The following is a 15,396-nucleotide window of genomic DNA, read 5'->3' on the forward strand; positions in this document are numbered from 1 at the left end:
CAGCTTTTGCTGCATGCACCAAGTTCCTTTCATTGCAAGATTTGCTCTGGAGAGTGACAATGACAAACTGATGCAATGCTGCTAGTACTGAACACTTTTTGATCATCCATCCTTATTTCCTGATATTGCTCACTGAGGGTATTAATTTATAATTATGATAATGATTATTTTGTAAATAAATAGGACTGGAAAACAGATTAAGCACTCAAAGGTTTCTGGGCCTAAAATACATAAAACTGAAAAGATGAAAAACATCAATGATAAATGGGTTTCCATTGTGAATCTATGTAATTATAACTAGTCTTTACTTAACAGATTTGCTTCTTGTGTATACATCAACCCTCATCAAAGCCAGAAAGACCCTTACTATAAAATTTCCTTAGCTCCCTAATTTAATCAATTTACTATTTTCTCGTAAGGTTCACCAGCCATAGCAGTGTCTGGATTCTTGACTGTCTTGTGTTTAAAATTTTCTGTTATCTGCCCTTTATGATCCTTCTGATGGTGATGCCATTATGTAATCCATGCCTTTCTAATCTTAAAATAAGGCAATGGAAGCATTATACATGTTTCAAGGTAAAGCAGAATGTTTCATAAGTGAATAGCAGTACAGATTCCACATTTATGACCGACATTACACCAATTCTGCTGTCTACTGAGTTCATGACATTATTCTGGATGTAGACACATCCAGGTGATTTCTGGACCTTGTAACTGAAAGGCTGATAATGTCTTCCCAGATCTGCAGAGACACACGATTCAGAGACAACTTGGTTTAAAAGGAAAGAAACTGCACCTAAGTCACATTTTGTGAGGTCTCAGAGCTCTCCTCCTGGCCTCTGATTTTTCTGTTCATCATGTTGGATTTATTCTGGAAAGGACTGGCAAAACTTGAGAACAAAAGGAAAGTAGTAAGTGGACAGCATCCCATGACTACTGGAAAAAGAGGGCCTAGTTATAGAAGCATTTTCAGAAAGGGGACACCTCTTTGTTACAAATTCTCCTGCATAGTTCCTCTGTGGTGCTGAACAAATCCTTTTCACAATTTCAGCTCTGGGTCTGGAAGACGAAGACACCAGCACTTCCTTTTTTTTTTTTTTTTTTTTTTGGGGGCAAACAATGCATTGAAATCTGTAATGGGTACACAGTTACTATGGGTCATGACTGCAGTTAAATAATGAGCGAAATATAAAAACAAACTAAGAAATAACTTTCCTTCCCTTAAAATCCATTTTGGAGTGTGCATTATATGAATGCTCAATTTGGAAGCATAGTTTTATATACCAAGTTACTGGTATTTTATTTGCATTGGAAGCATTTTATATTGCAGTTACTTCACTTAAGATTTTCATGTTTCTTTTCCTTTTACCCTTCCAGCCAGAAGCTTCTGCTTAAAATCCTTCAAAAGATGGAAAGTCAAACATGGTACTTCACTGCTTGCTAAAGAACTGTAAAAGGTCCTAGCTTTCATCTTCCTCAGTTTCTTTATTTGCCAAGCTATGGGCAAGCAATTTTACTTCATCTGTTTTTATTTATGTAACACAAGATGGGTGCAGCTCTTTCATAGTCCCTCCAGTTCTTTGAATAATTATCTTGGGCAATAGATTTATCTTCATGTCACCATATAAGAGACTGATAAAACATTAGTGCCTCCAATCAGACTAATCACTACCCCTTTTGCTTTTTAGTTTCTTAGCAGAAGGGGCATTTTCAACAACTACCTTCTACAAGCAACAATTTTTTAAAGATCTTAAAGACATCTTCATACCCAAATTGTATTTTATTTTAATTTTTGCATCCAATTTTATTTTAGTTTTTAATCACTGTGATTTAGTGACTCATATACATTCTCAAAGCATTGTTTCTGTGTGTCATGAGCAGATTGCTTATACAAATTTGAATCTCACAACATAAACAAACACAGACCAGGACAAAAGGAACCACAAGTTACCTGGCAGTTCTGAAAACGCTCTTGAGCGTGCTCCCATTCCATAGTTTTATATTGGTGCTTGCGAGCATTCTTTCTAGTGACTTCTGTGGGAGCTGTAAGTAAGCCTTTCTAATAGAAGCCTCAGTAAAGTTGAACATTATTTTTTCTAGTATAACATATAATACATGTTTTGACTCAGGTCTCTGGAAACTCATTCCTTTGTTGAGGAGCATTTCCATTCTTAAAAAAAATATCTAATACATTACTCTCCGTCAAAACGGTGGAACAGAACTGCAAAAGAATGAATTTCTGGTCTGGTCATACAGTAGCTTTAAAATTCTGCCTTATGAACTCCCCTAAATGAATTCTTACCCATTCTTATCCTGCATTAATGACTGTTCGACTTGCCTTACACTTCATTAGAGGAGTACACACATTTTATCTTACATGACGATGACAATAAAAATCAACAATACAAAACCTAAATGCAAGCTAGAGCATTTCAGGGGGGGAATAAAAAAACAGTGCCACCAAAAAGCTACCTTGAAAACAGATATGAAATTAATCGCTTTCTATTAATGGCGTACAAAATCTGATCCACCAAACCACACAAATCTATGATTACAGACATCCTAATGGTAGGTCTCAAAGTTACTCAATCAACACTTGAACTTGAAAAAAAAACAGATAAAGAATGAGTGCCACAAGGAAGAATTAAAAGGGAAAAGAAAAGCTTATTTGGTTTTCTTTGAGGCTTAAGAACTTTGCGAATTTTTCCTTGAACTCTTATTAAAACATGACTTGGTTTTCAACTGCAATAACCCTTCAATCTTCTACCTGCAAATGCTTTCCCAGTATTGAAAGAACCATTTACTTTCTGCTTCACCCACCCTGCAAGATTTTCTGCACAGCACTGATGGGTAGAGGAGGACCATAACCTTACCACTCTTCAAGCATTTATAAAGATCTACTGCAACACTTTGATTGCCTGTGTTAGCCATTGTCAATGAAAAAATATACAACTTGTCTTAGGAAAGTTAGCCTTCGTCCAGGGTAGTTTTACAATCATTTATATTCTATACAAAAATGACTGTTGTTACTGCAGTTTTGCTATATTTTTAAGACACATAAAACTCATACAGCAATTCTTTCTGCTCATTTTTACAAACACTCCCTCTTTTCCTCAACTAAGATTTCAATACAATGGATACAATGGCATTTAAGAAAAAAGAAAAAAAAAACAACCTTTCTTCAGCTTCAATAAAAAGGGTACTTGCAATTAAATGCTACAGGAGGCAGACCATTGTCCTGACCACTGCAGCTCCTCTGCAGAACTTACTCCCTGATGTTTGTGTTTAAGAAACAAAAGCAAGAGACAGAGATGGTGCAGATGGGCTAAAGCTAAAAAGCTGACCTGTATGTCACCCCACCCCTTCTTACCCAGATCCATGCTTTTTGAGGCTTTCAGATTAATTGATTCAGACTGCTTGGCTGGTGTCAAAGATCTGAAGTTGATGTGCTGATCTGTTAAATGCACTGCTGAATTTATGATAGGGCTGCAGGGGAAAAAAAAAAAAGACACATGTAAAATATTTAGGCACCAGTTCAAAACACAAGAGAACTAATTAAAGCATGCACAAATATACATGTTTCTTCCTCCAGTTGCTTACAGCCATGCATTTTAAAATCAGTTATTGATCCTCAACTTTCTTTTCTGAGACTTAACACCTCCAGTCACTTGTTTTTCATCACAGATGCAAATATAAATGTAAATGCTTAGTGATAATTGCTTTTAAACAACTCCGTTTTTATTTAGCAGAAGAAAAGAGCAACATACCAGTACCTGCTACTTTTTTTTTCCGCATTTTGCTGGTTCTATTTAACCACTGCATTTCCAAATAACATGCTACCGAAAGTTGGAAAAATACTTCCGAAGTACCTGGCTCAAGTCTACTTCATCTGCTAACATTAAGTTATTTTACAGCCTTGCACCACTTCTGCAGAGGCTGGATCCTAGAGGTCTTATGGAGGGTGCTACTCTGAAGAATTCCAAGGTATTGTGGTTTGTTTTTTTGTTTTGTTTTTTAATTATTTTACTTCAAGTTAAGCAACTATCAAAACATATCAAATTCCACCTGAGTGAAACTCAAAGTAACTTTCACCTGTGAGAAGTCAAAAACACATGCAATGCATCTGAAATGTTTTGTGTCTGTTTTCAACTCAGAACCCCTTTTTTTTTTTAAATGCTCTAAAACCAAAAAGCAATTCCAAAATTAAAACCATGTATTTCCAAACTGTTCAGTCAAAAGGTTTGATTTTACAGCATCAAAACACTTTCCCCAATTTTTTGCGGAAACACAATTTCAGTGAAATCAGTGTGACTTGACACAGGAATTCAATTTCAACAGAACTTAAGTTCCAAATGGAAAACCAACACAACCCTGGAAAAAAGTCAAGATGGGAGAAAGGGCCTGTAAATTCATCATCATTTTCATACAGCATTATCATTTAAGAGAATGTTTTTGCTCCCAGCTTGTTGAAAAATTAGGAACAGATTCTAGCAAACAACTGCAGCTGAGAATTTAATGCAGAGTCTATGGAGACTTTTCTTTGTTTACCATACCATATATACCTGCCTGGGAGTCCAGAATTTATGAAATTACTCTAGTGAAATTACTCTATGTTAGCAAAAAGAAAATAGTTACAAGAGTCTTCACTGTATGAAGAATTCAAGGTATCCATGATAAAATACATCTACTCTTTGACACTAAGTGCAACCAGTCATTTAAAGGGTAGATTTTAATCACGTCCATGTACACAAGGACAGAAGTTTTTAGTTGAAATGCATACTTTCCCAATATCATTGCAATAAAACAGTTGTATGACTATCAAAACTGAATATATAGAAAATGAGTAAACTGTTCAACGTTGAATATTCAGCATCAGAAGTATGATAGGTTGAGATGATGCTTTGATTTGAATCCTGTGCTATGTGAGGCAGACAAAGGATATGCCACCATGAACTTCAATATGTTTACATTTTTTTCTGCACTTCCAAACTTCAGTATTTACTAAGGAAATTAAAGCTTGTAGCTGCCATCAAGCCTACCAGCCTTTACAAAAGCTATTCCTAAAATATCTAAAAAATCTACCCAATGCATTTGCAACTGGTAAAGTTCCCATTAACTTTTCCCCTACACATTTCAATGTTCAAACTTACTGAAGCTTCATTTTGTGACCTCTACAATGTCTTTGGCTGACGTGCTGCATAAGAAGATTCAGTTTCCTACAAAGTGGCTTGGACTTTTAAAACTTTAAGAGACTTCAGGCACTGCATCTACACATAGCACCCATTGGTATAGCTTTAAATTAACTTTTTTTCTTAATTGGGATTATGTTTTAGGATTCTTTTTGTTTTAGTGAACACATGCTGGGTATTGTGATCCATATATCAGGGACAGCAGGAGTACTGCAGCTTATGAAGAACTGGAATGTACAATGCACTAAATGCTAAAATAACATTCCCAGCTTATATTAAAGGATCATCCAGATGACTAAAACCAGATTTTTACATAATAAAAAGTGATTTTAAAATCAACTAGAACTACTATCACAACCACTTATGAGCAATTAGGGCTGTAATTATTAAGAATAGCCGAAGTCCAACCTATGACTATAATCCTCATTCAGCAGATCCTCACTGGGATGCGGTGGGAGAGGTGGAGGGGTTTCGTTTTCACCATTGCCATGATCAGACACCGTCAACTCTGAAATAAAATTTTAGAAGGGGTTAAATAAGCCACAGAAACAAGTACATTATACCTGTTCACTGATCAACGACTGGACTGGAAGGCCTCAAGCAATGCTGAAGTGAGTCACAAATTATTCAAATCCCTAAACTAACTAAACTAGAATTAAAATCACACCAAGCAGAAAATATACCCCTTGGGATTTCCTGAAGAGCTGATTTTCAGATTTGCATATGCATAATTAAACATAAATATAGGGAAACTTTGTGCTTGTAGTGAAGTTGAGTGCAAGGCACAAATTGCTTTACTCCATTTGAGTGGATTTTCACTTCTACATAGCTGCATCCTAACTGATTGTAGGTTCATGTTTTCATTTCCTTTGATGGGGAGCATTTACTACCTTTCATGTACAGAAGAGAACCACATTCTCAGCAAAGAGCTCAGAAGACGACAAATTTCTGTTATCCCGTGGCAAGAGAAGAAAGAGACATTTCGGAATTACAGTCTTCATTTTCCTACCATTATAGTAATTCCTTCTTTACCTTTACAAAAGGCATTCCATTCACACCAGAAAATTACTTTGGACCAACAAAAACATGAACTACTCGCTGAAACCATTCAGTGGTTTGCTAGGCAACAACACCCGCATACCTGCAGTATTTAATGTGACTGCTGTGCCTGCTGTAGGCCAGTTGTCCTGTAAATTCACCTCTCAATCTAAAGGTCTAATCTTATAAAAAGTCCCTACATTTTTCAATGCAGAATACGTCTTCACCCCCTCCAAAACTTAACAGGAAACCAGGACACTTAATAATCCTTGGGTTTCAGTGGCAGGTAAGTGATTTAAAAATATTGACATACCACACTTTCATGTGACCTGTTTTGTTGCGTTGAATGTTAAACAATCCTGCGTGGAAGTACTAATCTGACTTGAGAGAAAGAGTTTACAAGGAGGGGATCAAGGCAGACAACAATAGATTATATTTATTAGATAAGAGCTGAGATAGTTCCCTAAAAGCAAATAAACAAAAAAATCCCAGAAAAACCACACTACAGCTCTAGAATCCTATAAAACTCCTACTGACTGGATAGCCTCCTAAAGATCAGAAAGACAAGAAATAGTTCAAATCCCGTATCTCAGGAAAAGTGAGAACGTCATAAGAAATGGAAGGTGAGCAGATGAGGAGAAAAGTTCTAACAAGACCTTAAAAAATATTGATTGCCAGTCTGATACAGAAAACAGGTATGCTACCTAACATACATGCACACGAGCTTCTTGCATGTTCTTTCAGGTTGCAATTTAAGGAAACAGAAATGAGGAGTAAAAGGCAATTTTTAACAAAGGGGAAACTCATACTGTTCAATGTAATTAAATGATTTGAAAGACAAATCAGAAGATGAAAAAATTTACTCATGTAAACCCACTCAGAACTACCAAAAATAAGCAGATTATGAAGCTCTGCAAAATATTGCAGGATATTAAGTAAGTAGGCAATGCAGGTGAAATTCTCTGTCAGTGACTGCAAAATGATACATATGGGAGTAGGGGAAAACTCTTGACACATACACAAAGGCTATTACTTTAACAATTACCGCTCAGGAACAATACAATAGAAGTGCACTGGATCATTCTTTGAATATATGCTTAGCGAAGTCAAAAGGAAACAGACATTCAGAGCCTTAAGAAAAGTCCAAACGCTCCATCTAAAACTCAGTTAATGGTGTGCCTAGTTTTGAAATAGCATCTAAGGTTTCATTCTTCCTGTCTGAAAGAGAATGTAATGTAATTCAGAAACATATTGAAAAGGTGGCAAGGGTGGTTGGGCACACGTAGAAACATTCCTACAAGAAACACAGGCTGGGATTCTTTGGTTTAGAATATGCAGCAATAAAAGGGGATACAAGAGGGGTTTATGCATAAGGTGAAAAGGAGGATCTCACTGACTGTCTCACACATAGTAACTAGAAGGCACCTAATGTAACTATCAAGTAGCACACAGAGAACAAACACGAAGTAGCATTTTTTCCTGTGCAATTAATCATGGAACTCATTGCCACATGAGGATGTTTTGGAAACAAAATAAAAAATAAATTAAGAAATGGACTAAAAGTTAGAGAGGTATCAATGGCACAATGGTCCAGACAGAACCTCTGATTTAGGAAGTCCTCAAACCACTGACTACCCAAAGGAGAAACCAGATACCTGATGGTGGAAGGGAAAAAAAAGAAAAGAAAAAAAAAGTCAGACCACACCTCTTTGAGCAGCCTCCAATAGCCATAGTTGGAAAGATTTAATATAACTACATGATATGCTCACTTTGATTCACAGTAATTGGCAAGTCATTTCACAAAGGCTGTTTGGTGATGGGTTACCACTGGGGTTTTTCTTGCGGTACGCAAACGGTACATACAGAAAAACGTCAGACTTCCTGAGAGCATCAGAAATGATCACAAGGGACTACACCTCCCAGCAAAATGGAGCAGGAGCAAAAGAGTGAGAGAATTTCACTTAAGAGGCAGTCATTAGTTCCATGCTCAAGACCTCAGGAAATTACCTGAACAGATCCAGAGCAATCAGAAGAACAGCTAAGCCACTAAACACAGAATCACAGAATGGCCAGGGTTGGAAGGGACCTCGGGAGATCATCTAGTCCAACCCTCCTGCTAAAGCAGGTTCTCCTAGAGCAGGTTGCACAGGACATCATCCAGGCGGGCTTTGAATATCTCCACAGAAGGAGACTCCACAACCCCCCTGGGCAGCCTGTTCCAGTGCTCTGTCACCCTCAAAGTAAAGAAGTTCTTCCTTATATTCAACTGAAACTTCTTATGTTTCAATTTGTGCCCACTGCCCCTTGTCCTGTTGCTGGGCAACACTGAGAAGAGTCTGGCTCCATCCTCGTGACATCCACCCTTAAGATATTTGTACATGTTGATTAGATCCCCTCTCAGTCTTCTCTTCTTCAGGCTGAACAAGCCCAACTCTTTCAGCCTTTCCTCATAGGGGAGGTGCTCCAGTCCCCTAATCATCCCTGTTGCTCTCCTCTGGACTCTTTCTAGGAGTTCCTCATCTTTCTTGAACCAGGGAGCCCAGAACTGGACACAGTACTCCAGGTGGGGTCTCACCAGGGCAGAGTAGAGGGGGAGGAGAACCTCCCTCGACCTGCTGGCCACACTCCTCTTAATACACCCCAGGATACCATTGGCCTTCTTGGCAACAAGGGCACACTGCTGGCTCATGGTCAGCTTGTCGTCCACCAGGACTCCCAGGTCCTTCTTGTCAGAGCTGCTTTCCAGCAGGTCAGCCCCCAGCCTGTACTGGTGCATGGGGTTCGACCTCCCCAGGTGCAGCACTTGACACTTGCCCTTGTTGAACTTCATCAGGTTCCTCTCTGCCCAACTCTCCAGCCTGCGAATTTTCAAATACTGAACAGTTTAAGAGAGTGAATAATTGAGTCTGTCTATAAGATACATGTAAGATTGACAAACAAAATTGAAACATTAATTTCACTTCTTAATCTTCTACGTTGACATTACCATACATGTATGAAAACAGAGATCCTGGTACAACCATGAAGACTCAGCAGTGTATGGTAGTAGAGAGAGTTTATGATTATTCTACTACTTAACAAGAGAGATGACAGCATTTCCCCTATAACTGTTTATAACGTAGGGTTATAAGAAATACACAGGAACCTCTAATGAAACACATTCCAGTAATCTTTCAACACCAGAAATGTGAAGCTGCTGGCACTGAAGTATCAATTCTCAAAGAGGTTGTTCTAAAAAACACTGAATCTGTGCAACAGCTTGGCAGCAAAGGAAGTGAGGACCTGAAGGCAGCAACTATTATTCATGCAAAAATAGAACAAACAACGGCACTTCAATATCAGATCAGTATCCCCTCCCCCCTTATTTAAATATCCACAGGCAAGACAAAATGTAATGTTTTGGCTATAACCACTTCTCCCAGACATTAGTTTTTCTTGCTCATGTATAATAAAAAAAGACTCCTAAAACAGACAACAATAGTAGCAGGCCAAGCTTCAGTGTATTTTTGCTGAGCTTTTACAAGAATTTTACTGGTAGGAGCAGTGAATGATATTAGAAATAACTTATGAGAAAACATTAATTGAGAAAGTGACATTTTATTAAACGTATTACAGCTCCTGTCATATAATTCTTACATTAGATCCTGTATTATGTTAAAAATCTCTTCTATCTTTTATTATTCTTTGTAAAAATATACCAACTTCTACATACAAGAGCTGGATAGCACACTGTAAGAATGTACAAGGAACTGTTGCTGCCTGTCACAAGAAGCTCACCACATCTGTGACTCAGGTCCTTAAACAGACACACAACCTGAAGTTCGTAACTGAGTTAATAATAATGAGGGTTGTGCATAGCTGTAGTGGTTTGCCTTTACAAATGCCTTAAAAGACTGAGGACAAAACTGTGCTAAGAAACAATACAAAAATATGTTTGAACCAGGGACTGGAAATAAGCGACGTGTGCATATGGAAAGCAGAATGAGTATTAGCTCAATAATAATTAATACTATGACTTCAAAATTAGAGAAAAATTTCTACAACATGCAGGACTGCTGTAAGCCCAAAGTGGTTTTCACCAAGAAAACTTCAGATCGGAGCCCTGCTGCAGACACCCAGCTGCTGAAGGCACCCATGCAGTTCTCCAATAAGATCACTTAAATTTTACTCATCAAATGCCAAACCTCCAACAGAAATTGCAATACAATGCTACTTCTAGTAAGTGCTAGAAATGTCTTTGTCATCTGTTGTCCACTGATTCAAATTCCAAATTGCTCCCAGGCCGGGGCTGGGAAGCCCCAGCCATGCCAAACCCTCCCTGACAATCAGCAGCACTCCAGAGCATCCTTCCCACATCTGACACACATTCTCTTCTGAGGCCATCACATTTTTTTGCTGTAATGCCTTCTTACCATCATTCTTTAATTAAAAAGATGTCTACTGAAAATTATTTTATGAATGAGCTGCAAACTAGTCAGCCTGGTTTTTGGATCACAGTTGGAGAATCCTTACCTGAAAGTCCAGCTGTTCAACATATTTTGTTCTGAACTTTAAAAGTGACAAGTTACCTGTTGCCATTCACCTGTATCAATGGCTCCTGAGCAGTTGCTTATATGCCCCTCTACTCTGCTTTGGTGAGACCTCACCTGGAGCACTGCATCCAGCTCTGGAGCCCTCATCACAAGAAGGACATGAAACAGTTGGAGCGGGTCCAGAGTTGGGCCACAAAAATGATCCAAGGGCTGGAGCACCTCTCCTATGAGGACAGGCTGAGAAAGTTGGGCTTGTTCAGCCTGGAGAAGAGAAGTCTGTGGGGAGACCTGATTATGGCCTTTCAGTACTTAAAGGGGGCCTATAGGAAAGATGGGGAAAATCTTTTTAGTAGGGACAGCTGTGACAGGACAAGGGGTAATGGTTTTAAACTAAACCAGGGTAGGTTTAGACTAGATGTAAGGAAGAAATTCTTTACAATGAGGGTGGTAAAACACTGGAACAGGTTGCCCAGAGAGGTAGTGGAGGCCCCATCCCTGGAAACATTCAAGGCCAGGTTGGACGGGGCTCTGAGCAACCTGATCTAGTTAGCGGTGTCCCTGCTCACTGCAGGGGGGTTGGACTAGATGACCTCTAGGGGTCCCTTCCAACCCAAAACATTCTATGATTCTATGTTTTTTTAAGCAAGTGTTTAAAGGGATTTGCTGCTTTCTGATCCTTTGGCAGTGGCTAACTCTACAGGGCAGGCTAGCTCCAAGGATGACCCTTTTCTCCTGTAACTACAGAATCAGTGTAAATTCCATAAAGAGAAATGTAAGGTAGATCTAAACAAAAGGATGTGATCTTCCAATATTTACAAGCGCTTGAGTTGATATCTAATTATTTGTCTGGAGACACATTGTCAAAATACTGAAGTCAACACAAATAATTTACCCCTAAATTTTATGCAAGTCACTCTTGACCTTTACAGATAGGGGCTCTTTGGTTTTGGTTAAAGGTACTCCACGCAGTCATCACAGCAGCCTATGAAATTACTTTTTGCAGGCCACACAGATTTTGCAGTTGTCTAGGGAAGTGGAAAAAATCATGCATAATGCAACTACATCAAAGAAAATTTTTTTTTTTTCCCTACTGGAAGGTATTTAAGTATGTGCTTGGCTTGAAGGATAAGAGCACACTTAAAAGGATAGGGGTCAAGACCATCTCAAATACTTAAACTTTTTAAATAACTAGTATCTTGCTGAGTCAGGTGCAAATTGGACAGATAGTACAGTATGCCATCAGAAATGAAAGAAGACAGGAAAATAAGTGGTCTTAAAAGCTCTTACTTATATGCTTGCATATGCTCATACATACAGGTTTTCTTTGTACAACGTACACATCTAATTTTTTTAATGAGTTCATTAATAATTCTAATTTGTAAATTAAGGGACTGTTTCTAACCTTTGAACAAATTTTTACCTTTAAGTCTAAACTAAGCAAGTGTACTTTATGAATATCACGCCTTTGTATAAATTAATTTAGTTTACAATATCCTGGGACATGATCTAAGAATTCAATGCAAAAATCATTGCACTCATTAAAGATATATAGAAAATAAACATTTTGACAACATATATTTTGCACTCATCATTTGTTTTTTATCCAACCTTACGTGTTGGGGCAGCGAGCTAGAAACTGTTACTTAAACTGGAATTTGTGCCAGGAATCTAATTCACAACTTCTGAGTCAGCTCTCCCACCCTCGCTGGATCTTCAAGCCTCAAAGTAACATAGTGTGCACTTACTCTAATTAACTGCTTTTCTAGTGGCTGTGGATTTCAAAAACCAAAAACACAAAGCACCTTCTTTTAGCACAGAGAAGGATATCTAGTGACTACCTTTTATTCTTTCCTGAGGACTGCATGTTACAAACTGCTGAAGAATAGTATCACTGCGTCGGGAAGCAGCTGCGAAGTTATGACTCCCGTCAAAGGCTGATTTTTGAAAGACTCCCTGGTCTGATCGTTCCTAAGGGAAAAACAGAACCACACATTGTAACAGAAAAATTAAATGCTTAGCAATGCAGGAGATCGGCCATCACTACAGACAGAGTACAAATACAGTTCACTATACATTGCTTGCTTTCAAATGAGAAACCTGAAAGATACCTTCAAAATGACTATCTGTTTTTGCTGACCATGAAATAAGACGATATCTAAGCAATAACAATCATTAAGAACGATGCACAAAAATGAAGGCTGTTTTTTTCATGACCCACAACTGGCTTCATTCAAATTCTCCATCTGGGAGGGCAGCTTGTGACATTGTCAACACAAGAACACGGGCAATGCCAATGGTATTTTTCTGCCAGCCAGCTGGTTCCCTTCTCTCAGAGACTGAGTGCATATGTTCTGATGATCACACACTAGCGCAGTTTTGCAAGTAAGGAGTTACACCAAACTCCCAAACGCAGGTCTTCTGGCTAGCAGCTAAACAAACTCCTGTCACACCTCTAGTCAGCTTTTCTTTGAGACATTCCCTCCCCCCATACATGCCATATCGCCTAATTTATTCTCCTGAGCAGTTGCTCAAAAGAAAAAAGGGGGGGAAAAAAAAAAAAAAATCACAGTTTCTAAAACTGGGACAGACCCAGAAAGACGTTTCTGTACTTGTTATTCAGGGAAAACAGAAAACCCACACAGGGGAATATTATGGCTAGTTTTCAAAATAACCTTTATAGTTTCTGTGATTTTATCTCTCTTTTTTGAAGGGGCCTCCAACTGGCTTCTATTTTTAAAGCGCATGTTCATTATGCCAGCAAATGATACACTAAATATATCATTCCTTAAATTCCATAGTCACATCTACAGAAGAAATGCATGTATCTAACCGATATAATTTCTTTGTAAAATGATGCAAGAGGTTTAATGCATTGGCAAGCGATTGCCTGCAAACCAACACATAAGGACAGCATGTTACACCATGCCTTCCAAGCTTAATAATAATAATAATAAAAAAATAATAAAGTAAGATATAAGAACAAATAAAATAATAATAAAATTATAAAAATGATAGAGTAATAAAAATAAACATAACTAAAAATGCAGTTCAGAACACAAATCAATGCTGGGATGCTCATGGTGACAATATGGCTACAAACGTAGTCTCAGTGGACAGGCAACACAGGCAACATTCTCTCCTCCTTCTCACTGTAGCAAAAGCCATCTGAAAAGTCTATTCTGAACCTCTGTACAGAAACACACACCGCACAGCCACTGACAATTATGTTTCTTCTCGTTACTGGGAATTCTTTAGTTTATATAAGATTCCTTATGTCGCAAGGTCCGCATTTATTACTTTCTCACAGGCACTGCTAGCTAAATTAAGCCTTGCAACATCTAAGCTACTACTACATTGGAGACTGGTACCCAGTGGGATAGGGAGCCTTAAATTAAGAGCACAACAAATCTGCTTTTCCAGCTCTTTGACAAATGACACAAATCAATAACCCAACAACTGATCAGTAACCAGCCTAATTTGAGTATTCAGCTTATAAAACATAGCTGTCATGGAAGACCTCCATTAGTGTCCTGACCAATAAAAACAATAATGCATTTCGAAACGTATTCTCCTGCTACCAAGCTGAGATGCAATATTCAGGGAGCTGTTTTGGGGAAAGGAAAGAATGGGCAACAACCCATTTCTGCTATGGTCTCCAGACTCAAATGGAATTACAACTGAACCTAAAGACTACCCTATAAAAATTAATTCCTGTCTAAAATGAATTTGATTCAATCAAGACCTCATTATGCATTCTTCATAGGGCATGAGTCAAGATTATTTACCTCTTTCATACATCTGGATAATATACAAAACTATACACTTAACTACAAAAAATCAGCCTCATACTTTTATTAGGTCAATCTGATGTTTGGAAGTTATTTTTTAAAAATTTTGGCTTTTGTTAAATGAAGAAAACTTGCAGGACAGAGCTTTATTTGAAGGTGAGCTATCCTTCTTATGTCACAAGAGTGCACAATAAATATAACATACTCCTTTATAATTCTTCCTTACACCATAATGCTACATCACATAGCAAAAGGAAAGCAAAAATGTGTTTTCCTTTAATGTATTCCAGAACTGCTAATGAGTATTTCCCGGCACGATTAACATCAGTGTGACTTTTGAAAAGTGCCCTCCCAATAAAGTTAGAGCATAATGTTCAGAAAGTAATATACTTCTAAATCTATTTCTCAATCAATCGATGGTAATAAATCAATCAATGATGGTAATAAGTCAAATAGAAAATTATCGGGAAAGCATTATAATATAATATATTATAATTATAATGCAGTTAATTATACTAAAAGATAACTGTATTCTCTTCCTCCCTCTGATATTTTATGCAAATACACCCACAAACATGATTGTTCTTAATATTTTTCTTAACTTTTTAAAATGTTCCAGCAATGCTTATTTAATAAGAAGCTTGAAAACATCTCTTGGAATGCTATAATGGGATTTATTGCAACCTTTTTATACCACAAATCCATTTGTATGTATTTTTATTTTAAGCAACTCTACAGATGTTGAAAAACTATTAAAATATTTACTCAAGGGTCAAAATTAAAACTGGGGTGAGCAGTAAGGGCAGCCAGTATACATACATCCATATTATCTATGTAAAGATGAAGAAA

At 37.7% G+C, this 15,396-nt stretch overlaps 1 protein-coding gene across 1 annotated transcript in view; it reads right to left on the reverse strand.

Moving 5' to 3' along the window:
• The window catches only part of PARD3B (par-3 family cell polarity regulator beta), a 397,127-nt gene that overhangs the window by 182,348 nt on the left and 199,383 nt on the right, over positions 1-15,396 (reverse strand). The window contains exons 13-15 of the mRNA XM_035893042.1: positions 12,595-12,727; positions 5,598-5,697; positions 3,371-3,486 (exon numbers count right to left, since the gene is read on the reverse strand). Coding sequence (XP_035748935.1) covers positions 3,371-3,486; positions 5,598-5,697; positions 12,595-12,727 — 349 coding nt within the window. The remainder of the gene's footprint in view (positions 1-3,370; positions 3,487-5,597; positions 5,698-12,594; positions 12,728-15,396) is intronic.

Source organism: Egretta garzetta, unplaced genomic scaffold, assembly GCF_000687185.1.
Source record: "Egretta garzetta isolate BGI_Z169 unplaced genomic scaffold, ASM68718v1 scaffold474, whole genome shotgun sequence".
NCBI lineage: Eukaryota > Metazoa > Chordata > Aves > Pelecaniformes > Ardeidae > Egretta > Egretta garzetta.